At 38.9% G+C, this 26671-nt stretch overlaps 1 protein-coding gene and 1 pseudogene across 1 annotated transcript in view; both read left to right on the forward strand.

Moving 5' to 3' along the window:
- The first annotated feature begins 312 nt into the window (after positions 1-312).
- LOC117711261 (rho GTPase-activating protein 12 pseudogene) lies at positions 313-2640 on the forward strand (annotated as a pseudogene).
- Positions 2641-7563: 4923 nt separating this feature from the next.
- LOC143442566 (uncharacterized) overlaps positions 7564-26671 on the forward strand; it is a 101240-nt gene continuing 82132 nt past the window's right edge. Inside the window, exons 1-6 of the mRNA XM_076935278.1 lie at positions 7564-7808; positions 18429-18543; positions 19248-19421; positions 21362-21468; positions 22655-22716; positions 24802-24838. Of these exons, the coding sequence (XP_076791393.1) occupies positions 7564-7808; positions 18429-18543; positions 19248-19421; positions 21362-21468; positions 22655-22716; positions 24802-24838 (740 nt within the window). The remainder of the gene's footprint in view (positions 7809-18428; positions 18544-19247; positions 19422-21361; positions 21469-22654; positions 22717-24801; positions 24839-26671) is intronic.

A 26671-nucleotide genomic window follows, 5' to 3' on the forward strand; every position in this document is an offset into this window, starting at 1 on the left:
CAGGGAGTGGAGGGACCTGATAGGGGTGGGGTGTCGGGGAGTGGGGACATCCTCTTGGAGACAGGGGGAGGAGGAATGGGATGAGGAACAGTCGAAGGGTGGACTGGGAAGGGGATAATGACTGGACTGTAAAAAAATAAAAGTAATAAACAAACAAAAAATTGTGATTGTCACTCTGCCACAATGCCTGATGGGGAGGTCTTCAATCTTTGGTTTAAATGAAACATCATGTTTACAGACTCCCAAGTGTTATACGAATGCATCGAGGCACAAGGCATGCTGTCTGCTGTGAGTGAGTGTTACTGAGTAGAAATGGCTGAGAGAAGTGCGAAGATTGCCGTAGGGCAAGCGTACATTGAGGTGGAGTATGACTATGAGTATGAAGTAAAGGACAGGAAGATTGTGATTAGACAAGGGGAGCACTACCTCCTGGTGAAGAAGACCAATGATAACTGATGGCAAGTCAGACCTGATGAGAACTCCAAAGCGTTTATGTGCCAGCACAGTATGTCAAGGAGGTTACTCGAAAAGCACTGATGCCACCTGTGAAGCAGGCAACAGGACTGCCAAATAAGTTTATGAAGATGATACAGAGTATGCATCTCCAGAGATTGACAGAAAATGTGAACAAAATACCTATGCTTTCAAGTTTTGGAAAGCCATCACCATCTGTTCAAGAAACAGGTCTTATTTGTGATGCCAATCAGAATTTTGGATCCAATTATAATTCAGGCCAGACTCTCAACCTAAGCCTGAACCTGCCCCATAATAACAGAAAGTTTAACAGTCACTCACATTCTCCTAAAATTTCCAGACAGAATAGGACACGCTTATTTGGTCATTTTCCTGGGCCAGAGTTCTTGGACATAGAGAAGACTAGCTTCTCTATGTTCTCAGGAACAGTCATGTGACTCAGCTGGAGGAGGCTCCAAAAGAACACACCAGGATTCTGAGTCTGGAGGAAGGCCAGATTCTCCAGTCTATGCTAACCTACAGGAACTGAAAATATCACAGTCTGCTCTTCCTCCTCTTCCTGGGAGCCCAGCAATTTAAGTTATCGTGGAATGGAAGACTCACAAAGATAGTTCAGGCTGTTGTTACACACAGTGGGTAAGAAACCTCTTTAAGTTTTTCTTAGTTTTCTTCTGCTCTGAAGAATCCATGCTGGACCCTTCATATAACCACACAACCCAGGAACACACCTGGAGACCATGTTGATGGGCTCAGGATGTGAGCACAAGCTGAGATTTTCAGCGCCCAGGAGAGCAAGAGTGGCTCAAGCATGTTGATGATCAAGGTAGACAGTATTATTATAGTGCAGACAGATCTTAATCAGAGTGGGAATTGCCAAGGTATAATGCTTCATCTCAGCAGCAAAGAGAAATAATTAACAGTTGGACAGGCGGTTGCAAGAACCAACAGTGTTAACTAAATGGAGACATAGCACCATTGCATTGGAATCCAAGGACAAGGGTCAGGAGAATTATGGATTGTTAAATGTAACAAAAATTACTGAAAATGGGAAAAAGTTTTGAAAGAACTGGTTGTCTTCTTGGGCAGTGTTGCAGGGTTCATCTTTACTTTTAAGAAAACTCAAGGAAGTAGTACAAGCTGGTTTGGGAGTAATCAGTCCAAACCAGAATTCACAGTGGACCTGAAGGGGGCAGTGATTGAAATGGCATCAAAGGACAAATCAAACAAGAAGAATGTATTGGAGCTGAAAACCCACCAAGGAACAGAGCTGCTAATTCAGTCTGATGCTGCTGCTGCTATTGATGATTGTTGTGAAGTTCTTAGTAAAGTTTTCTCAGTAACCAGGTAGCAGAGGCCGCTGAAGAGGAGACACCAGATTCACAGGGGGAGCAAGGGTGAGGGTTGGGGAGGGGGTAGAAAGCAGGATAAAGAAAAGGACCGGAAAGAGCTTAAAAAACTTTGCTCAATGAAGGGTCCAGCATGGATTCTTCAGAGCAGAAGAAAACTAAGAAAAACTTAAAGAGGTTTTTTTACCCAGCACCCCATTTTGCAAGCTGTTTCTGAGAAAGGTTATATCAAAGATCAGGTATTTGCTTAATCTTTCTAATCCGTGTCAGAGAAAAAAATGGGTCAGTGCCAAAGTTTGTGAAGTTATGCATTGAACACATCAAAGAGCATGGTTAAATGTTGATGGTCATCTACAGAGTGAGTGACAACCTTGTGGTGATCCAGAAGCTGAGGTTTGCAGTCAATCATGATGAGAAGTTGGACTGGAATGAGAAGAAATGAGAAGACATTCATGTCATCATGGGAGCACTGAAAATGTCCTTTCGAGAATTATCAGAACCTCTTTTTACATTTAATCATTTCAATGATTTTGTTAATGCAATTAAACAAGAACTCAGACAGCATGTCACTGCAGTTAAGGACTTAATCAGACAGTTACCGAAGCCAAATCAAGACACAATGCAGATTCTGTTTAGACACCTCAAAGGGGTCATAGAAAACGGAGAAAAACTGAATGACCTATCAGAGCATAGCGGTTGTTTTTGGCCCCATTCTTCTAAAGCCAGAAAGAGAGACTGGTAATACACGGTTCACACTGTGTACCAAAACCAGACCGTAGAGCTGATTCTCCTGGAATTAAGCACTGTCTTTGGACGTTGACTCTCCTGAAAGACAGCCTGTGGAACAGATGCTGGAGTCCAAGGTTTCAAGTCTTAGACATGGTGTGTTTCGTTTTGAACCAAGTGGTGACTTTGAATTTGCACTTTTTTTGAGGTTCAGGGAGGAAGAGGAGAGTGAAGGCAGTAGCTGGGCCGTCATTTGCTGCTTTGTTGCAAGCACACAGCAAGCTATGGCTGTGTAAATTTGGATTCATTTTATCCTGGATGCTTGCATTCCATCCTCCAAATATCAGTAAACATCAAAACCCAGAATTCTAACCAGTCATATACAATGGATAATTTGGTGAGGACAACCATGTGGGTCCCCTGTGATATTGTCCTTGCTGTCTCCAAACTGGATAATGTAGATTCCTTCTCATGGTCCATAAGCTCTTTTCTTGGTGTGGTGACATTCACTGTCAGTTATTTTAAAAATGCTCTTGGGCATTTAAGACAAATGAAGTTGATCCATTTGAAACCTGTGTACTGTTTTTTTCATGGTGTTTGCATGAGTGGCAGTCTAAAGTGCCGAAGCTCATAACCCAGATAGAATCCCTGGGTGAAGGTTTGCTGTCTAATTTTACTGTCTCATGGCATTCTTGCTAGATACCTTAGTTGTCTGTTGGAGCAGCACACTGACAGGACTTAAAACACTGTGATATACTGGAGTTCTGGTTAGTCTAAGTCAAATCAGGATATTTGGCACTTGTCTTGTTCTACTGAATTATACCTAACAATTAAACAATAATATTTAATATTATTATTAAATATTATGTTTAGTGCCATTTTGAGTTTTTGGTATGACCCTGTGGAAACAGACATTGATGAAAGTATGGGCTAAGGACCTAATATAATTTACCTATGTATATAACTGTGTTGTATAGGCTCAGAGTACATCTGACTCAATGTTTCTAATCATGACATTGGTAACTGTTTCCATGAATATTAGAATGAGGCAATTATTTGGGAAAGTTAAACTGTGCATTTTTAGGTTTTAATTACATTTACAGGCAGACCACTGCAATGAGAATGGTACTGGGAAATACTGAGTAGACTTGCTGAATAGTGAACACACTCCAGGAGCAGCTCTTTGGGTTATTTGAAATGTACAGGAGACAGTAGGAAAATTATTACAGAACTCTAACTCCAGCTCGGATAGTGGGGACCTGTAAATCAGATGTTGGATAGAAAATAACACTGTGAAATTTGAGTGTTTTCTTTTATTTACTAATGTAGATTGATTTGTATAATAAAACAGTGTTTGTAAGGTTTTGTTACAGGGAGGCATGGTCTGTTGAAGATTTTTAAGTGTATTTTTCTTGAATAATTGCTGTATATAAAATGTCTAATCTAATAAAGGAAACTACAATATGCTTAGTTTTTTTCCATTGGAAATATGCATTTTGATTCTTAATTTGGTTGTCATTTTGTTTTTATTTAATGGCATACTTTTATACCTCATTTTAGAAAGTCAACCAAATCCATATTTCCTGTGGCAGATTGACTTTTCTCACTTCATATGTTCTCTGTTCTTCTGTACAAACACTTCCCTAACACCACACACTTCCTCATCATCAGTGTTTTAAAGGAAATTATTTCTGACCATGATTCTTTTTCCTAGGGTTGCATTTATAATTTCCAGGTTGTCTTCCTAGGGAATTATCTGTGTGTGTGTGTGTGTGTGTGTGTGTGTGTGTGTGTGTGTGTGTGTGATCTGTCCAAAACCTTTTGCCTAAGTCTTGTGGCTAAGATATTGTGTGTGTTGCAATCTTCTTAAATAGGTAACAAACTAAGCTGCTTGACAGCTCACACAGATTGCTTTGGGTGGGGAGAAATTCTAAACCAGAATGTATAGACCTGAAAGATGCTGTTAATAACAGTGTGCTTTAGGGTTCTTGTGTCTTGACTGTGTACCAGAAAATCAATTAGACTCAAATCTGTGACCTGTGGTGTTCTTTCTCTTGGTGATCATGAATGTTTAAAATTGTCCTGTGTTTCTTGTTTCAAAGTACATGTATGTATGCAAAGTTTTTAAATGTTGTATTGGTCTACCACTAATAATTGTATTGTAATAGTGTATGTACAATGAGGTAAGTGTCTTGTGTTTTCATCCTTTGTGAATTAAAAATTATCATTTTTGTAACAACAAAAAATATTGTGCTAGAGATGTAGCTAATAGGGAGAGAGCAACTGCCTAGAATGCCCCCAAAGCAGTGAATTCCCAGGAAAACTGAATACAAAAGGATTAATTATTTAGAAAGTATTGGTGAGTCTAGCATAAAATATTGTGGTACACCATAGACACCTTATCTTAACACAGGAGATAACTAAGGAAAGAGGTAACCGAGTGTGAAAATACTGTGTAAAATGGACTAAATGTAGGAGGGTGTTGACTACATTATTAAGAATAAAATCAACAACGAAAATGAGTAGTATTTTATCTCTTTGTAGCATAAAACAATTTAGTGATATTGGTGTAGATGATGTTTGTGTGCAAAATATGATTCATTGTGGTAGAACTGAGAGAGAAGTCCATTGTATAGCAAGTGCGATGTACAAAGGTGTGAGGTAACCAGTCTTCGTCTAATCTGTACAAATGCATCAAGTATACCTAGGGACAAAATGAAACAAGCTCAAATTTTCTCAGACAATGTAGTTCCAGATTTGAAATTTCTTAAGTAAGTCAGCATTACAGATATGTTAAGAAAGAAATAGAGAAAGTATATAACTAATTTACCCTTGATCTGGCTAGTGCCTGCCTTGAGCATAAAACAACATTTCAACCTTTTGTGACTAGGGTGGGAGCACCTGCAGGAAACACCATCTAGCATTTCATCAGCACCACCCTGGACTCTTCAGCTGTCAGTTTTGGCTCTTTTTCAGGTATTGCTTCACTATGAAATAGAAAAATCCTTTTAACATTCATACAAAACTCATTTAGCAAGTATTCTGAATTCTTATTATGACTTCTTAGTGTACCTTACCTCAGAAGTTTTCATATATATTAAACTTGTGTTTCAAGAGTTGATTATGACTGGTCACCGCTTTCCTTACAATGTTTTTGTTATGTTGAAGACATGAAGAGAGATTGACCCCCAATTAAAACAACAGCACCCCAACCCCAACACATACAGACAGAGAACGAGGGTTGTGGTTCTTCCACATGCTTTGTTTTGGTGGCTGCAGTAATTGATGGTGTTTTACTTACATGCTCATGAAGTTAGCATTTCTATTTGATTCATTCTCCATGCTCCCAGAGCAACTCGATGCTGGCTCTGTCATGACAGTTCGCTAACATTTCCTTGAGACTAATATTCTCTCCTAAGTAGTGGTAGACCACAAAATTGACCCTTGTTTCTAAGCATCTCTCTCCAGCACGGTCAGAATTTTAAATAATTCATTCATGAATAAATACTGAAACCAACACCTGGACGGTTTTGCGCTCAGCAAGCATTTCTGTAACACTGAGTCCTTATAACTTACAACCTATGCCAAAACTCACAGGAGGACACTTCTTTCCTCCAGCTCCCTGTGTTCCTGACTACAGCTAAGAGCTTCAGATTCCAGGAGCTGTGGTTAGTAAACTCCGAGATAACAGCTTCATTTTTTTTTCTCTTCCACTTTAAGTCATCACTGCTGAGGATCTGGTAGAGTGGGCTTTGAACCTCTTCTTCAGAAACTTGTTCAGCAATGTTTCAGGATATGAGATCAGGGCAGAAATATAATCTATACCGTATTTCTGTACACTATCGCATCTTAAAATACCATTCTAAATATCATTCTCCCCAAAAGAAAACTTTAGGGGAGAATTTTAGGGCAGAAGTGTCACACCCTTCCTATACTGTCTGTGTTTGCAGGATTTAAAAAAGTGTGGACACAGGCAAGAGTTGAGGAACACAAAGTTTTAATTAAGCATTAGAAAAGAATGGAAGCTGAGGAGGAGGGCGACCCTGTAGGAGGACCAGCAGTCTCAACTAACCTGGACCCCCAAGATCTCTCAAACACTGGATCACCAACCAGGCCGCATACACCAGCTGATGTGAGGCCCCCAACACGTATCAAGCAGAGGACTTCCGGGTCTGGGTTCAGTTAGAGAAGATGCACCTAACCCTCAAGAGACGGAGAGCGCAGGGAGTTTAGAAGTCTGGTTGTGAGTGGGGGGTGAGTGGGTGGTGAGGACATCCTCATGGAGATGGGGGGTTGGGAGGAGGTATGGGATGTGGAACAGTCGGAGGGTGACTGGGGTGGGCAGGAATAAAACCTGGAGTGTAAATAAATAAACAGATGACAAAAATGTTAAAAAACAGAAAAGAATAGGAACATCAAAACAGGTTTTTGTCAACCTTGTCTTCCTAGGAATACAAGCAAGTCAAATTTAAAAAGGTACCTCACACACTTTAATTTCAGGGGATAAAAATGACATGAGAGATTGACTGATGGGCAACACCTACAAAATGTTAAAGGAGCCAAGAAAAGAACACAAGTGGTCTGAATGACAGGTTAGCATCCATCAAGCAAAGAGCCTCTTGCAGACCCAACCTCGGCATCAGGAAATGGGATAACTAGGCCTTCCGAGCTGATGATCATAGGCTGTACTCCAGAGCTACAATTAGTAGGGTTTTGCAGGTAAACTGTGCAAGGTAGGCCAGGTTCCTGTCGCTGGAGTCTAAGGCAGACATGTGTAGCACATAGCTGTGAGTACACGCACTCGCGTGCAGGCATGCTTCCTCGTTGCTAGGCAACAAAAGGGATTCTGCTCAAACTGAACCACTGCCCTGCCCTGGCTGGATGCTCCTGTGACATGGTGGTGATATTTGTGTGTGTGTGTGTGTTTAAGTTTTAGTGTGGGGTTTGGGAATAAGTGGGTGGCAAAAGGGAGGGTAAAAGAGGGCAGCACAGGCCTGGGAGGCCTTAGGTCTCTATCATGCTGGAGGACATCGATTATGATGCCCAGACACCGAATGCCTCTGAGCAGCCACACTGGTATTGGCGTCTGTGGACCTGCTGCTTGGGCTATGGGTGCCTTGATTACCAAGTGGATGAATACCTCATCCCGTATGAACCTGTGGGACAGTTCCAAAGGGCGGCCAGCATGGGTGATTTGTCTACAGTAGAGCACTTCATCACCTCCCGAAGATACCATGTGGATAAATATGACAGGAGGAACAGGTAATAGGGCCTTGAAGGGGAGATGAGCAGGAGGGGCAGAGACTGTTAGGGGCAGTGAGGGCCAATCAGGGAGAAGCACCACCTTCCAGGGATTTTCCTAAGAGAGGGGAGAGGATAAGGTTTGGTTCTGCTTTCACTGAGCCTGCTGTGTTTTCTGCTGGTCGTAGGCTCCTAAGTATTTGGGACCTGCACACCTTGGAAAGATCTAGCTCTTAGGCCTTCTTTTAAGGGAAGCAAAACAAACTTCAGTTAGTTTCTGAGTCCTTTTACATTGCTTCCTTTACAGTAGTTTATTGGACACCTTAAGGTAATTTAGGTAATAAGATGACATGTGTTTTCTTTTAAAGTGTGTATTTAAAGAATTTTTAGGGCTGGAGAGATGGCTCAGCAGTTAAGAGCACTGACTTGCTCTTCCAGAGGTCCTGAGTTCAATTCCCAGCAACCACATGGTGGCTCACAACCATCTGTAATGGGATCTGATGCCCTCTTCTGGTGTGTCTGAAGACAGCTACAGTGTACCCATATAAATAAATAAATCTTTTAAAAAAAAATTTTTAGATTTATGTATACGAGTGTTTTGCTTGCACATAATTTCTACGCACCACGTGCATCAGAAGAGGGTATTGGATTCGCTGGAGTTATAGATGACTGTAAACTGCCATGTGGGTTCCATATATATATATATATGTATATATATATATATATATATTATATACATTGCAGAAATATATATCATGAGAATAATTTTTCCATATAATATCAAGGTTAAGGCTAAAAAGACAAGTCACCAAAGAAAGTCCTATGTCAGTGTGACTCACTTCAGTGTACATGTTATTTGTGTATGTGTGGGTGGGGTACAGATGTGAATGTCACTCAACAGTGGAATATCCCACAGTCCACATGCTGCTTTAGTCTAAGTGTAGATCTGAGGAGTTCTTCTAAGTTGGATCTTCATACAAACAAAAGATAGAAGAATAAATTATTGTTTCAAAAACATTCTCTTGATTTATAACTGTTGTCTTTAAATACATTGAATTTTCCAGCTGTATTTATCCATTCTGCCAATCTATTTATTCATCTACTATACAGCATATACATTCTACTGTCTCTTAATTCTTCCATTTTTAAACCTTTATATTTCACAGCCGAATCAAGAAGTTAAGAAAGTTAAAACTTGCTATAATTTTAACAGAAACTTTTCTCCCCCTTTCTACAAAAACGAAAAAAATGTACAAAAACTGTTTAAAAGGTAGAAGACTGTAAAAAATAATCACATAACTATCCTTTAGTAAAATTATATCACATGCTATAAGATTTATCACATAATTTTCAACTCTTTTTTTTCATTTTTTATTGGATATTTTATTTACACTTCAGATGCCATCCCCTTTCCCATCCCCCCTTAGAAAATCCCTATCCCATGCCCCCTTTTCCTTTTTGCACTTACACATTTTTTTAAAAAATGTTAATCAAAGGCTTTACAAGTTTGGTAATGCTCAATCAGAGGTGTAACCCACTACCCAACCTAGATATATCAACTATCTTTGACTGGTGGAGATACATGAACATCTGCCTCCCTGTCTCCCCCCTCTTTCTCTCTCTCATCACCTAGCTTTTCCTCTCCTTCTCCTCCTCCTCTCCCTACTCCTTCTCTTCCTCTCAGTACTCGTCCCACCTTAGCTCCTCCTACATATCACCCTTCTTGTTAAAATAAAACTTTTCTCTCAAAATACAATTAGAGCATAATTATGCCAATTTGTACCAGTGAGGTACAAGATAGTCCTAATACCCAGTCCATCATTTTGTTGACTAACCAGAACCTCTGTCATCTATCTTAACTAAAACACTTAGTTCTGAACCTGGCTTTTTTCTTGGCTTTAGAATGAATGTCAGTTGAAGACCATCCACTCAAATCTTTTCTCTCAAGGTAAATAGCCAGGATTGGCTATGAGGCTATAAGTTTTCAACCCCGTCAGAAATCCAGAATGACTGAGTTAACTATAATTGTGGGAAGCACAAAGCATAGCTTCTAAAACTTAGCCAATTTATAGAGACCTCTGAATACCTGGACACTCCCTCTACTACAAAACATTGGAACATCAGTTCTTCCACCTTCTGGCCCAGGATCATCTGACAGACCTTATTGCTGCAGAATTATTAAGGGCTGATTACTCTGTCTAGGCAGATATAATCAGTCGACTATTCTGCAAGTGTGTCCTTTTCTGGACAGTAATTTGTCTGTGGAAGGAAAGAAGCAATTCTTGTCTAGTGGCTGTCTCACCACAACTGGAGTAACTCCAAAGATGCTCAATTTCTTCTTAGAATTCAATAAGGAAGCTGTCAGGAGCAGACAGGTCTCTAATCAAAATAAACATTAATACGGAATGTTTGTCACGTCAATTCTGTGGACTTCTGACGTTTTGAAAACCAACTATCCATGTAAGGTAATCTGGTCTGTTGTCTGTTAACTCCACTCAGCTATTTCTAAATAAAACATAGAAAACACCCTAACAATAAACTCCAAGCCATGAGTTTGCTATAGTTCCTTAACTCACAGGATAGCCATCTCAAATCTGTTAAAAAAGCTAAAGAAGGACTAGGTCTAAGCCTTGTATTCTTAAATGTGTTATACTGGTACAATGCCTATGACAGTAACAATATTCATCTCACTTTTATATCAATAAGAAGCTCATACCAATGAAAACCTTAAAATTTGTAATCAAAGTAAATTGGTGCCATTTAAGAAATTATATCTTCATCTTGATAATTGTACAGATTTCTACTAATAGGTTATGGCTATGCAATAAATCCTAGCCAATCCTCTCTATTCCCACAAAACCACTACTTTTCCCTAGAAAGACAGCCCAACATTTACTACCTTAGTCCCCAAGCCCAGGGATAGGGGCACTGACTCTTCATTAGCTTCTTCAAGCTGATTATGGGCATTGAGATATTAGAAGAGAGTGGGGGGAAGAGTAAATTGATAAGCCTCTGATGCTGTGTCTTCACTGCATCCAGATGGAATTCCAGGACCTCAGAGGTTTGAGCAGGTCTGCCCAGCTTGCTTGATGAGTAGATACACCAAGGCTGATCATTCTGCAATATGCAATTCTCAAAACAAATTTTAGTATCAAGATATTTTTTTTAAAGAGGGCCGACATTTTATTAAGGATGTTGGTTCTAACTGCTTTTCTTTTCCCCCCCTCTTTTATTGGATATAATATTTACATTTCAAATTTTATCCCCTTATCGCATTCCTTCCACCACCCAGGAACCCCTTATCCCATCCCCCTCCTCCTGCTTCTATGAGGGTGTTTACCCACCAACCCCCATTCCCCCTCCCCACTCTCAGATCCCCCCCACTCAGTGTTCAGCCTTCATGGGACCAAAGATCTCCTCTCCCACCTATGCCCAACAAGGCCATCCTCCCCTACACATATACAGCTAGAGTCATGTGACCTCCATATGTGCTCCTAGGCTGGTGGTTTAGACCCTGGGGAGCTCTGGCTGGTTGGTATTATTGCTCTCCTCATGGGGCACCAACCCTTTCAGCTCCTTCAGTTTACTCTCTAACTTCTCCATTGGGAACCTTTGATCAGATTAATGGTTAGCTGCAAGTATCTGCCTCTGGGTATGTCAGACTCTGGAGGACCTCTAAGGAGACAGCCTTATCAGGCTGCTGTCAGCTTTCCCTTCCTGTCATCCATATCAGCATCTATTTTTGGTGACTGCACATGGAATAAATACCCAGGTGGAATGGTCTCCATACAACCTCTCCTTCAGATTCTGTCCCACACTTTGTCTCCTTATTTGCTCCCTTAGGTATTTAGTTACTCCTTCTAAGAAAGACCTAGGCATCCATACTTGTTCTTCCTTCTTCATGAGCTTCATGTGGTCTGTTAGTTGAATCTTTGTTGTTTCAAACTTTTGGGCTAATCTCTGCTTATCAGTGAGTAAATACCATGTATGTTCTTTTGTGATTGGGTTACCTCACTCAGGATGATATTTTCTAGTTCCATCCATTTACCTAAGAATTTCTCAAATTCATTATTTTTAATAGCTGAGTAATATTCCATTGTGTAAATGTACCAAAGTTTTTGTATCCATTCCTCTGTTGAAGGGCATCTGGGTTCTTTCCAGCTTCTGGCTATTATGAATAAGGCTGCTATGAACATAGTGGAGCATATGTCTTTGTTATATGTTGGGGCATTTTCTGGGTATATGCCCAGGAGTGGTATAGCTAGGTCCTCAGGTAGTGCTATGTCCAATTTTCTGAGGAACCACCAGACTGACTTCCAGAGTGGTTGTACCAGCTTACAACCCCATCAACAATGAAGGAGTGTTTCTCTTTCTCCACATCCTCGCCAGCATCTACTGTCACCTGAATTTTTGATCTTAGCCATTCTGACTGGTGTGAGGTGGTATCTCAGTGTTGTTTTGATTTGCATTTCCCTGATGACTAAGGATGTTGAGCATTTCTTAAGGTGCTTCTCAGCCATTCGTGTTTTCTCAGTTGAGAATTCTTTGTTTAGCTCTGTACCCCATTTTTAATGGGGTTATTTTGTTGTTTGGCGTCTAATTTCTTGAGTTCTTTGTATATATTGGATATTAGCCCTCTATCAGATCTAGGATTGGTAATGATCTTTTCCCAATCTGTTGGTTGCCATTTTGTCTTGTTGACAGTGTCCTTTGCTTTACAGAAGCTTTGCAATTTGATGAGGTCCCATTTGTTGATTCTTGATCTTAGAGCATAAGCCATTGGTGTTCTGTTCAGGAACTTTTTCTCTGTGCCTAGGTATTCGAGGGTCTTCCCCAACTTCACTTCTATTAGTTTCAGTGTATCTGGCTTTATGTGAAGGTCCTTTATCCACTTGGAGTTGAGCTTTGTACAAGGGGAGAATGGATTAATTTGCATTCTTCTACATGCTGACTTTCAGTTGAGCCAGCACTACTTGTTGAAAATGCTGACCTTTTCCCACTGGATGGATTTAGCTCCCTTGTCAGAGATCAAGTGACCATAGGTGTGCAGGTTCATTTCTGGGTCTTCAATTTTATTCCATTGATCTTACTGCCTGTCTCTGTACCAATACCAAGCAGTTTTTATCACTACTGCTCTGTAGTACAGTTTGAGGTTAGGGATGGTGATTCCCTCAGAAGTTCTTTTATTGTTGAGAATAGTTTTTGCTATCCTAGGTTTTTTGTTATTCCAAATGAATTTGTAAATTGCTCTTTCTATCTCTATGAAGAATTGATTTGGAATTTTGATGGGGATTGCATTGAACCTGTAGATTGCTTTTGATAGGATTGCCATTTTTACTAAATTAATCCTGCCAATCCAGGAGCATGGGAGATCTTTCCATCTTCTGAGATCTTCAATTTCTTTCTTCAGAGACTTGAAGTTCTTGTCATATAGATGTTTCACTTGCTTGGTTAGATTCACTCTAAGATATTTTATTTTATCTGTGGCTATTGTGACGGTGTCATTTCCCTAATTTCTTTCTCAGCCTGTTTATCCTTTGAGTAGAGGAAGGCTACTGATTTGTTTGAGTTGATTTTTATATCCAGCCACGTTGCTAAAGTTGTTTATCAGGTTTAGGAGTTCTCTGGTGGAAGTTTTAGGTTCACTTAAGTATACTATCATATCATCTGCAAATAGTGAAATTTTGACTTCTTCCTTTCCTATTTGTATCCCTTTGACTTCCTTTTGTTGTCTAATTGCTCTAGCTAGGACTTCCAGTACTGTATTAAATAGGTAAGGTAAGAGTGGGCAGCCTTGTCTCGTCTCTGATCTTAGTGAGATTGCTTCAAGTTTCTCTCCATTTAGTTTGATGTTGGCTACTGGCTTGCTGTATATTGCTTTTACTATGTTTAGGTATGGGCCTTGAATTCCTGATCTTTCCAAGACTTTTAACATGAAGGGATGTTGAATTTTGTCAAATGCTTTCTCAGCGTCTAGTGAGATGACCATGTGGTTTTTTTCTTTGAGTTTATTTATGTAGTGGATTACACTGATGGATTTCTGAGTATTGAACCATTCCTGCATTCCTGGGATAAAGCCTACTTGATCTTGATGGATAATTGTTTTGATGTGTTGTTGGATTCAGTTTGCGAGAATTTTATTGAGTATTTTTGCATCAATATTCATAAGAGATTGGTCTGTAGTTCTCTTTCTTTGTTCGGTCTTTCTGTGGTTTAGGTATAAGCATAATGGTAGCTTCATAGAACGAATTGGGTAGTGTTCCTTCTGTTTCTATTCGATGGAATAGCTTGAAGAGGATTGGTATTAGATCTTCCTTGAAGGTGTGATAGAATTCTGCACTGAAACCATCTGGCCCCAGACATTTTTTGGTGGGGAGATTTTTAATGACTGCTTCTATTTCTTTAAGAGTTATGAGACTGTTCAGATGGTTTATCTGCTCCTCATTTAACTTTGGTACCTGGTATCTGTCTAGAAAATTGTCCATTTCATCCAGATTTTCCAATTTTGTTTAGTATAGGCCTTTGTAGTAGGATCTGATGATTTTTTAAAAAAATTTCTTCTGTTTCTGTTGTTATGTCTCCCTTTTCAGTTCTGATTTTATTAATTTGAGTACTGTCTCTGTGCCCTTTGGTTAGTTTGGCTAAGGGTTTGTCTATCTTGTTGATTTTCTCAAAGAACCAGATCCTGGTTTTGTTGATATTTTGTATAGTTCTTTTTGTTTCAACTTGGTTGACTTCAGCCCTGAGTTTGATTATTTCCTGCCATCTACTCCTCTTGGGTATATTAGCTTCTTTTTGTTCCAACACTTTCAGGTGTGCCGTCAAGTTGTTAACGTATGCTCTTTCCAGTTTCTTTTTGTGGGCACTTAGAGCTATGAGTTTTTCTCTTAGTACTGCTTTCAGGGAGTCCCACAAGTTTTGATATGATGTGTCCTCATTTTCATTTAGTTCTAAAAAATCTTTAATTTCTTTCTTTATTTCTTCCTTGACCAAGTTATCATTGAGTAGAGCATTGTTCAGTTTCCAAGTGTATGTGGGCTTTCCGTTGTTTTTGTCCATGTCAAAGACAAGTCTTAGTCCTGGTGGTCTGATAAGGTACAAGGGATTATTTCAATCTTCTTGTATCTGTTGAAGCCTGTTTTGTGACCAATTATATGGTCTATTTTGGAGAGGGTACCATGAGGTGCTGAGAAGAAGGTATATTTATTTGTTTTAGAATGAAATGTTCTATAGATGTCAGTTAAGTCCAATTGGTTCATCACTTCTGTTAGTTTCATTGTGTCTCAGTTTAGTTTCTGTTTCCATGATCTGTCCATAGCTGAGAGTGGGGTGTTGAAATCTCTTGTTATTATTGTGTAGGGTGCAGTGTATTCTTTAAGCTTTAGTAAAGTTTCTTTTATGTATGTGGGTGCCCTTGCATTTGGGGCATAGATGTTCAGAATTGCAAGTTCCTCTTGGTACATTTTTCCTTTGATGAATATGAAGTGTCCTTCTTTTTTTTTTTAAATTACTTTTGGTTGAAAAACGATTTTATTTGATATTAGAATCGCTACTCCTGCTTGTTTCTTGGGACCATTTGCTTGGAGGATTGTTTTCCAACCTTTTACTCTGAGGTAGTGTCTGTCTTTTTCACAGAGGTGCGTTTCCTCCATGCAGCAAAATGTTGGGTCCTGATTACATATCCAGTCTGATAGTCTATGTCTTTTTATTGGAAAATTGAGTCCATTGATATTAAGAGATATTAAGGAAAAATGAGTGTTGTTTCCTGTTATTTTTGTTATTGGCAGTGGAGATATGTTTGTATAGCTACCTTCTTTTAGGGTTGTTGGAAGATTACTTTCTTGCTTTTTCTAGGTTGTAGTTTCCCTCCTTGTGTTGGAGTTTTCCACCAATTATCCTTTGAAGTGCTAGATTTGTGGTGAGATATTGTATAAATTTGGATTTGTCATGGAATATTTTGGTTTCTCCATCAATAATGATTGAGAGTTTTGCTGGGTATAGTAGTCTGGGCTGACATTTGTGTTCTCTTAGGGTCTGTATGATATCGGACCAGGATCTTCTGGCTTTTATGATCTCTGGTGAGAAGTCTGGTGTAATTCTTATAGGTCTGCCTTTATATGTTACTTTACCTTTTTCCCTTACTGCTTTTAGTATTTTTTCTTTGTTTTGTACATTTGATGTTTTGACTATTATGTGGTGAGAAGTATTTCTTTTCTGTTCTAAACTGTTTGGGGTTCTGTAGGCTTCTTGTATATTTATGGACATCTCTTTCTTTAGGTTAGGGAAGTTTTCCTCTATAATTTTGTTGAGGATATTTACTGGTCCTTTAAGTTGGGACTCTTCCCCCTCATCTATTCCTATTATCCTTAGGTTTGGCCTTCTCATTGTGTCTTGGATTTCTTGTATATTTTGGGTTAGTAGCTTTTTGTATTTTGCATTTTCTTTGACAGTTGTGTCAATGTTTTCCATGGTATCTTCTGCACATGAGATTCTCTCTTATATCTCTTGTATTCTGTTGGTGATACTTGTGTCTATGACTCCTGATCTTTTTTTTTTTTTTTTAGTTTTTCTATCTCCAGGGTAGTCTGCCTTTGTGATTTCTTTATTGTTTCTACTTCCATTTTTAGATCCTGCATGGTTTTGTTTAATTCCTTCTTTTGTTTGGTTGTGTTTTCTTGCATTTCCTTAAAGGATTTTTGTGTTTCCTCTTTAAGGGTTTCTATCTGTCTACCAGTGTTCTCCTTAAGTTCTTTGAGAGTGTTATTTATGTCTTTCTTAAAGTCCTCTATCATCATCATGAGAAGTGATTTTAATTCTGAATCCTGCTTTTCTGGTGTGATGGGGTGTTCAGGGCTTGCTATGATGGGGGAACTGGGTTGATGCCATGTAACTTTGGTTTCTGTTGCTTACGTTCTTGCGCTTGCCTTTCGCCATCTGGTTAACTCTAGTTCTGCCTGTACTTGCTGTCTCTGACTGAAGCCTGCCTTTCCAGTTATCTTGCTTGTGTCTGATCTTCTAGGGGTCCAGATGTCTCTGTGATCTTCTCCAGCTGCACTGAGTACAGTGGTACCTCTAGGATGCTTCAGGATATGGTGCCTCCAAGGTATCAGTCCAGCTAGGTGTCTGCTGTTCTGGGTGCAGTGTCTCCTCTAGGATGTCTCAGGATAAGGTGCCCACTGATCTGAGTGCAGTGGCTTCTCTAGGATATCTCAGGATATGTTGTCTGACTCTCTGAGTTCAGTTGTTTGTCTGTGGCTCTGGGTTGAGTGGACCTTCCAGAATGTCTCGGGAGGAATCTGGGGTCCACACCACAGCAGACTGGGCAGAGGTCTGGTCCAGGCCTCAGATCCGGGAGAGGGGCCATAATTTTCAACTCTTTAGTGTGACATTAACTATTAAAAATATTAGGTGTCTTTACATTCTATAAATTTAAATATTAAATTGAGCAGTGCTTATTTGAATCCCTAGGTTTTTTTTTTGTTTTTTTTTTTTCTTAAAGCTTCTTAAAAGTCAAAGCAAGAGAGCTATGTCCTTATGGAGAGTTTTGCCCGATTTTGGTGTTAGTCTATGGATGCATAAATGACTAGAAGGCAGCCAATGATGATCTGCTTTACTGCCAATTGGAGACTCGAGTATCATGAACACTGTGTCTATAACCTGGGGACTAGGCTATGTTCCTGTTGGCTGCAAACACAGAAAGGTTACCTATAGGCATTAAGAAATGAAAAATTCTCTTTACCCAAATTCATTTTAAGAGCTAAAATTTATATAGATACAAGATTTTCCATGAATCTATGGATTGTGTCATATATCACTTGATGTAAAGTACAATGGACTTCACGATAACCTTGTAGTTTGTGTAATAATAAATTTAAAAATGTCACCAATTATAGTTGTAAAATGTCATGTATCATTACAATTATTCCAGAGATGCTAAAATGTGAATAAAGAGAAAGATAGTCACAGTGATACTGGTCTGCAAACTTATCTACTGGAGAATGAGTTAGGAGGATTATCAAGTTCAAGGCCAGCCTTGGCAATATAATTTTAAAATATAGTAAACTTATTTGAATAAAAAATTGCAACTGTACAGTAGGTTGAATTTTTTGATTGGTATTCATTGAGATATTGTGTTTGATAACAGTAGCAAGAATATTCATCATTATCCGCTAGATGCTGAGCTGTCAGGTGCTGAAAATGCTTGTATATGCTTTGTGTAGACTTGAACTGAAACATCACAGCAACACCATGTAAGGTATCTACTGTTTGTTCCCATCATATGGATGAGGAAACTGAGTTTTGGATTCATAGAAATCCCAAGAAGTATCTAGTAAGTAACAGATTAGAGAAGGATTCAAATGTAAGCTGTGTTCAATGTACTGGGTGTTCTGTTAGTCAGATAGGCTGCTCTGAGCAGGAATGAAGCTTGTGATAGATCCCTTGCCTTGAATTGGACAGCCATGTGCTGTATCCCTAGTTAGTCAAGTGAACACTTGAGTAGAGACAGAAATAAATAAACAAATTCCAGGTGAAACTCTTGCTTCAGAAGAAAACAAGTTACATACTATCTAGTATTTATAGTTGAATGTTCTTTGTCATATAGTATTTCATAATTTCTTAAAATATCTTTTCAATTTGTAGGACTCCACTACACTATGCATGTGCTCATAACCACCCAGAAGTGGTGACACTGTTAATTAAAAGCAACTGCAATATTAACGTCCAGGATGATGATGGCTGCACACCCTTGATTAAGGTAGCTATTGGACAGCAGTTTTAATATGAAATGGATAAGACCTTGTCCATGTTTGTTTTCTGTTGCTGTGATAAAACAATGACCAAAAGCAATTCAGGGAAGCAAATGTTTATTTGGCTTCCATTTGCACATCACAGTCCATCATCAAGGGAAACCAGAACAGAAGCTCAAGTCAGGAAATTGGAGGCAGGAATGGAAGCAGATACCACTGGGGAAGGCTGCTTTTTCATGCCTCTTTCCATGGCTTGTTCAGTTTACTGTCTCATACAATGCAGGGCCACTACCCAGTCATGCCACTAACCCCAGTAATCTAATCCCAGCAATTTCAATCAATGGTTACACAGACTTGTCCACAGGACAAGTTCTTTAAGCTAGGCTCCCCCCCCCCCCTTTGAGCATCTGGAGCATATTTTAAGCTGGCAAAACAAATAAACTTTCCCCTCCCAACACCAGCCAACTAGCATAGATCCAGGTATTGTAGCACACCACTGAAATTCTCACATTTGGGAAAATGAGGTAAGAGGATTTGAATTTAGGTCAACCTGGGATACTTTACAAGACCCTGTCTCAAAAAGAGAGGGGGTATTATACATAACCTAAGCAAATCGTCTCATCCAAGCATTATTCAATGCAATCGTAAGAATGTTTATCTTGTTTTTCTGTAACTGAAGAGCTATTTTTTTTTTTTTGTACAATACCCACAGGCCACAGAGCGAAACAACCTAGAATGTGTTTCTATATTACTGAAGCATGGTGCTGATCCACACATGGCAGATTTTACTGGAAATACAGCCCTCCACTACGCTGTGTATAATGGAAACAAGGCAATTGCCAAGGAACTGCTTGAGTACAAAGTAGATATCAATACCACAACAAAGGTAAAGAGCGTTCAGCTTCATCCACAATGCACTTCTAGCAGTGACACTAGTATCCGTTGCCCACATGCCAAAGCTCAAACATTCTCACTGAGTCTGTTAAGAGTAAACCATTTTTCTCCAAATGCTTTTCATATTCGTGGTAGTGGGGAAGAGCTTAATTTTTACTAAGAATTGGGCTTTATTTTAACACTCAAAAATAAAATTGGTGGATTTGGACCCACATATATTACATACACATGAACAATAAAAATAAATAAAACTTTCAAGATAAATATTTTGTAAATAGACAGAAACCTCTAGCAGTTGAGTGGTTATAGGGGTGGGTTGTCTAATCTTAGAGATGAGGCAGGAATGAAAAATGAGGAGAGATACAGTCAAAGGCATGTAGGCCAATTTGGAAACTTTAATCATTAAAAAATATCAAGATTTTAAAAACCTTTTCAAATTTATGTGTACATAAGAAATGCTGTTCAGTTTGGGAGTTAATTATTCTCAGTCTAGGAAAGAAATATTCTTGAAGTACAGATTGAAACACTCTGCTCCAGAGGCTCCACATGAGCTCACTCATTTAATAGGGGCATGCAAACCTTTACCATATGTTTTGGGTTTTGGATATTGGAGGCAAAACTCCATTTAGGTAAGATGCTTTGAACCAATGAGTGTTTGGGAAGAGTACTGAAGAGGAGTGATGTTCACAGGAGGTGTGTGGCAGGGGATAGGTGTGTCAAAGGAAAAGAGGCACCTGTATGTGGGAAAATGTATGTGTGGGAGCAGAGGGTGAAGGAAAATCTACCCATCATGGCTCTTTTTTTAAAAAAATTGATTATTTTATTTATTTACATTTCAAATGTTGTCCCCTTCCCAGTTTCCCCTCAGAAACCTTCATCTTATTCCCCCTCCCTTTTGTGTCTATATGGGCACTCCTTCACTCACTCACCCACTTCTGCATCACCACTCTAGCATCCCCCTATGCTGGGGCATCAAGCCTCCACAGGACCACGGATCTCCCCTCCCATTGATTCCAGATAAGGCCATCCTCTGCTACATATGTAGCTGGAGCCATGGATCCCTCCATGTGTACTCTTTGTTTGGTGGTTTAGTCCCCAGGAGCTCTGGGTGGTCCTGTTAGTCGATATTGTTTTTCCTATGGGGTTGCAATCCCCTTCAGCTCCTTCAGTCCTTCCCCTACCTCTTCTGTTTGGGGTTCCTGGGCTCAGTCTGATGGTTAGCTGTGAGTTCTGCATCTGTATTAGTTAAGTGCCAGCAAAGTGTCTCAGGAGACAGCTATAGGAGGCTCCTGTCAGCAAGCACTTCTTGGCATCAACAATAGTATCAGGGTTTGGTATTTGCAGATGGAATGAATCCCTAGGTGGGGCAGTCTCTGGATGGCTTTTCCTTTAGCCTCTGCTAAGAAAAATTGTTCCTGCTAAGATAGAAACAATTCTGGGTTAAAAATTTTGAGATGGGTGGGTGGTCCCATCCCTCAACTGGGGGGCCATGCCTATCTATACTGGAGGTGGTATCTATAGGTTCTATCTCCTCTTTGTTGGGAATTTTGGCTAATGTCATCCATGCTGGGTACTGGGACTCTTTCACTTCACTGGTGTCTAGGACATTCTAGTGGCTACCCCCAGTTCCCTATCCCCCACTGCTACATATTTCTATTCAGTTCCCTGACCCTCTGTACTTCTGTCTCTTCCCATACCTAATCCTGTCCCCCTTTTTCCTCTGCCTCCTCTCTCCCTCCCAGGTCCTCCCTTCTTCTACCTCCTGTGATTATTTTGTTTCCCCTTCTAAGTAGGGTTGAAACATCTATACTTTGTTCTTCCTTCTTAAGCTTCATGTAGTCTATGGAACAGTATATACTTATGCACATAAAATCTGTGATGAATTTTCAGTTGAGAAACAGTTGTATTTAAAACATTTTTTTTCTTTTATAGAATGGCCTCACACCATTTTCCCTTGCTGTATTTGAAAAAAAAGAGAGGATGGCAGAGTTTTTAACAGAGAGGGGCACAAATGTACATGAAGTCACCGAGTCGAACAGGTACAGTTTCTCCCTTTTTTCATTCTTATTGTTGTTCTTGAGGGTGACAATGGCTTAAGTTAGGAATACCAAGCTGATAGGAGGAAGATTGCCTTAAATATGGAGGTATATAGTAAGGAACACCACGAATTGTTACCTGGAAAAGGACTTCTCTGACTACATCAAGAAAACAGTATGCACCAGGTCTCAGCTGTTGATACTGAGTTTGTTATTCATAATCTGATTTTACTGGTGATTTTATGTTACTTCTGTCAACTGCACATTAATGTTGTTTATTTTGAAAAGCATCTACCTAGTTTAATTTTTATTGACTATGAAATTTAAAATCACTTTTTATATTTCCATTTTGTTTCTTATATATTTTCATTTCAAATGCTGTAACATTAATAGGTTTAGACAATCATGCCGTCTCTGATCATTCATTGCTTTGAGTGGTGTTTGAATAGTCAAATACATTAGGTCAAATATATCATAGCAATTAAATGCTATTACTCATGGCATTTTTTTTGTTCCTGTCCTCTCTGAATTGTTTTGATTCTGTGTTAGTCAGCTGTGCACTGAAACTCCTGAAACATCTATGGTTAGGGACAGTTATCCATGGTGAGTACAAACAACTAAGACTCAAGTTCCTTGACTCTGCTGGCGATATCAGCAGAGGCCTTTAGAAATGGTTCTGTAGAGATCATACAACAGAGGTGAAGCCCAATGTGGAAGCAATGGGGGGCTATTGCATTATAGTTCACTGACTACAAACCCAAGGAATCTGGAGCTTCACCATAGCCAGGAAAAATGGAAATGGAGGGTCTATGTTTCCCTTCTGTGCATTCTGGAACAGGATGTATCTCAACACCATGCAACAACATTTAGTGATGTTTTGGCATTTAGTAGCAATCAGGTAAGTAACAAAAACAGTAAGCCTGTATGGTACTATACATATGATGGCTTGTGAGCATGCTGGCAGAGTAATGCTTATAGGCAAGGATTAATCTCCCATTCCACCAAGCATGTGTCTTGGAAGGGAACAACAGACTCACAGTTAAATGTTGAGATATAGATTAAGTTATTTATAAATAAATGCCTAATGTAAGCTATATTAGAAATGCAAAAATTGGTAGCATGCCAAACATTTGGCAAATGTTCTTCATATGGATATTAAAATAACTATTACTTTCTAATTACACCACAGTGAAGCCTCACTTGGAGAAGAGTCAACATCAATGCTTAATTATGATGCACAAATCAATGCAGGTAGGAGTTTTGATACTGCTTTACTCTAAGTCAGAGTTCTCAACTTGTGGGTAACAAAATTTTAAGAGTAGAATGACCCTTTCAAAGAGGTCATCTAAGACCATCCTGCATATCAGATATTTAGATTATGATTCATTAGAGTAGCAAAATTATAGTTATAAAGTAACAGTAAAAATAATTTAATGGTTTGGGGGACGTCATGCAATGTGAGGAACTGTATTAAAGGGTTGAATTAGGATGGGTGAAAACCACTGCTCTAAGTGGTCTATACTAAAGAAATACATAATTACAAAGATTAAAAATTTAAGTCTCCAAGAAGAAAAAAAATAAAATGTATATTCAGAGATTATTTCTAAGAAAGTTCATATATCAAACCATATTGTTTGAAAAATATGAGTTTATTTATTTTGGGGTCCTGGTATATTAAGTATCTCTTAATATAAAAGGAAAGGGTTTAAAAGAGTACCTTGTATATATTCTTTATAGGTACATTGTAGCAAATTGGACTTTTAATGTAATGTAGGATATGTTGGCCCGTGGTTTGCAAGCTCCAAAACATGATTTCCAATTATTCACAGAAGGAAAATTGAACAAATGACACCATTGTGTAATACACAGCACTAACTGTACTGTCCTAGTCCACTGAGTCTTACTAGCTTCTGTTAACAATGGAAGGAACACTGTCAAGAGTTCTTGCTTCCAGCAGCTGTCATCATATCATCTTTCTACCTTGTTCGGAAAGCTGTATCTGGGAGGAAATACTGAAAACCAATCCAAATGACCCTGTTCTCCAAAGAGATGAGATGGACAGTGTCAGACTGTAACAAGGGGGAGTTTATTTTGCATTATTTCATTATGGATATTACTGGATTTTTATTTGTGCCGATGAGAATTGACTCAAGGAATCATATTCATACATACTGAGGACAAGTTTTGTCACTAAGCCATAATCCAAGTTCATTCATTTTGAGGGTTCAAGTACTTTATCCTGGTCATGGGAAATGCTAAGAAGTTCTCACTGAGCGTTTACACATTTTTATAATGAAGTTTAAAAAGATAATTGTTTTATCCCCTTGGGGGAGCAAACTGGCAGCATTTATTGAAAACTTGAGTAAATGAATTATTTATCTATAAGCATATTAAAATATTTGTTGTGTCCTGCAGTATTCCTCCTGGAACTTCCTTCTCTGTCCCCAAGGCTGATCCTCCTTTTCCCTCTCACTATAGATACAGCATAGGCTGATGGACTACTAAGTAAGGTGCCTTTCCACTACTTACTGTCATGGGAAGTGATAGAAGCTGATCAGGAACTTTCTTACACTGCACAGAACAGGAAGAGCAATACTAGAGCCCAGGATACTCTTAGTGTCTTCCCCAGAAAGGGAAGGAGAGTGAATTCACTGAGATTTGCTGCACTGGCAGCTGGGAATTTTTGCAAAGGTCTTTATCCCTGGTCTGTTTCTGTCCTCTGAGTTTTGGCATGCTGCAAGAGAGTCATCACTCATCCATCTTCCTTGTACATGGTGTTTCTATTCTAAACTAAATAATTTCCACTGAGCAAGTAAGTAAAAAAACCTTCATATTTTAGTAAAATAAGTATACTCTTAAAATTTTTGCTAGCACCATTGGTCAAAATCACCACCACCACCATCACCACTATCACCACCACCACCACCATCACCACTATCACCACCACCACCACCATCACCACTATCACCACCATCATCACCACCACCATCACCACTATCACCACCATCACCACCATCACCACTATTACCACTATCACTACCACCACCACCACCACCACCACCACCACCACTACCACCACCACCACAATAAGAATGATAACAACAACAAAAATACCTATGTGCTGACATTGTCAATTTATACCAGTAAATACCACTTCTGGCAATCGGTAATCAGTTGGGATCAGAGTCATTGTCACAGGTATTTATTTTCAGCAACATTTACTATAGAATATTTTTCATATGATCTCCAAGGAGTGTCTAACAAAATGTTAGTTTGCCATTTTAATATACTATATTTTTCTACAGTTATTATAAAATACATTCTTCCCCTTTTTAGAAGTGGATGACAGTACTGAACATACATCTTTACCTAGGTAAGAGTTCATGGCTTTTAACTATGTGACATCATTGGTAAATGCAAAGAAGCTGATACTTCTGAAATACACATTATATTATATTCTCAATGCTTGCAATACCTAAAACAATCAGATAAGGATTGTGGAATAAGTATGCTCTATAACCTAGCTCCTACTCCCTAGGGAACCAAATGCAGAGAGCTTGACTGATTGACCATGATTTTATAATTAACCTTGGCTTTCCAGTGCATCTCTTGCCCAGACTGACTGAGACCCATGTGCTCTTTGTCAAGATGCAGACATACTCATGATCAGTTCAGAAAGCTAGATTAAGTTGTGCCATTTAGCTCTGAATGAAGCTGTGGTTATATGACCCTATAGCTTGTCTGGGTATTTTTGACAATTGCAGCTGTAACCAATACTTTGTTTCTGTCATCACAGGTTTTAAGGCAGCCCTGGCCAGATCTTCATAGATTTTACTTATGCAAAATCAGGCATATCCTGTAGAGGAGTTTGTATGATAATTGAAGAATAGCTGTTAGCATCTAATTAGAGGGATTTTAAATTGATTTTTCTACTTACTATGATTCTGTGGGATTTTTTGTTCCCTTCTTAGTTTGATTTTCCATTTTATAATTATGCTCCTTTTAATAATTGTACCTTTTGATTTTTTGCTTTTTCTCCTATGATTCTTTCCATTCCTGAAAGCTAAATGTTCATTTTCTTCCAAAGACACATAAAAGAATCTAGAATTTCAAGATTTTAAGGACTCTTAGAGACATATACCTAAAGTTCATACACACAAAAGTAACTTATATGCAGATAGCAATAGGCAGAAATGAGGTATTTTTCACTACAGCCCCTTAATTGTAAGGTTACTCTCCTTATTTATCCACCAGAATCCAAGCATCTAGTAAAGTTGCATGTAGTAAACCCATGGAGAGAATAAATGTGGAATTAGCAAGTTAGCCACATAGAGGAAGGTGGGCATGAGTTAACAGTGCAAGGTGGAGCTTGAAGAAAACAACAATGGTTTGTGCAGAAGTGAGCATTTTAGAAACATAAACATAGTATCATTTCAGTGTATGAGAAGTTTGACAACAATAGTATTAAAATTTATATTTAAAAATATTAAAATTATTCTGGAAAGCTGAGTTACAGATATTGTCGGGAAAAATTGAACAAACAAGTTTACATTCATGGAATTCACTTAAAAGATTGTCATTGCTAACTGTATTTGTCATCCCCGTATGGTGCAAAGTGGAGACTGGAGGCTACCCTGAGCTCTTCAGGCAGCAAGCCTATTCAATTAATAAGTCCCAGATTTAATGAAAGACCTTGTGTGAAAAAAAAAAACCTGGAGGATAGTAGGTAGCTCATGGCGTAACACTTGCTATTCAGACCACATGATCTAAGTTTAGTGTGGTTTAGAGAGTTTTGCAACAGCAGTTAGATTTTCCACTTTATCAGCCATCAACCAAATAAAAGGACACGCCAGATCAATGTAGCTGCACAGCAGTAGTGCAGCAGTTCTGCTGCCTGACAGTGTGTCACATTGTTGGCACATGTTGTATCAGGGAAGTGCATCCACAGCCACTGTGCCAGACCTCTCCTTTTAATGTCTAAAGAATTAGCAGTTTCCTTTGAAATATATAGTCTATACACATGGGTAACAAATAGAGTTTCTCAGTGATCTGTTTGACTCTTGAAATGTCCCACTTAGGAGAAAATTACCTTTCACTTGTAGCTTTCCTCAACTCCATCATCCTAGAATTATCCAGAACTTTTGAAGTCAAAATAGACACTTTTGTTTTTTGACATTTCAGAAGGAACATTAAAAGTAGAAATTTA

The sequence above is a fragment of the Arvicanthis niloticus genome, chromosome 6 (assembly GCF_011762505.2).
Source record: "Arvicanthis niloticus isolate mArvNil1 chromosome 6, mArvNil1.pat.X, whole genome shotgun sequence".
Lineage (NCBI taxonomy): Eukaryota > Metazoa > Chordata > Mammalia > Rodentia > Muridae > Arvicanthis > Arvicanthis niloticus.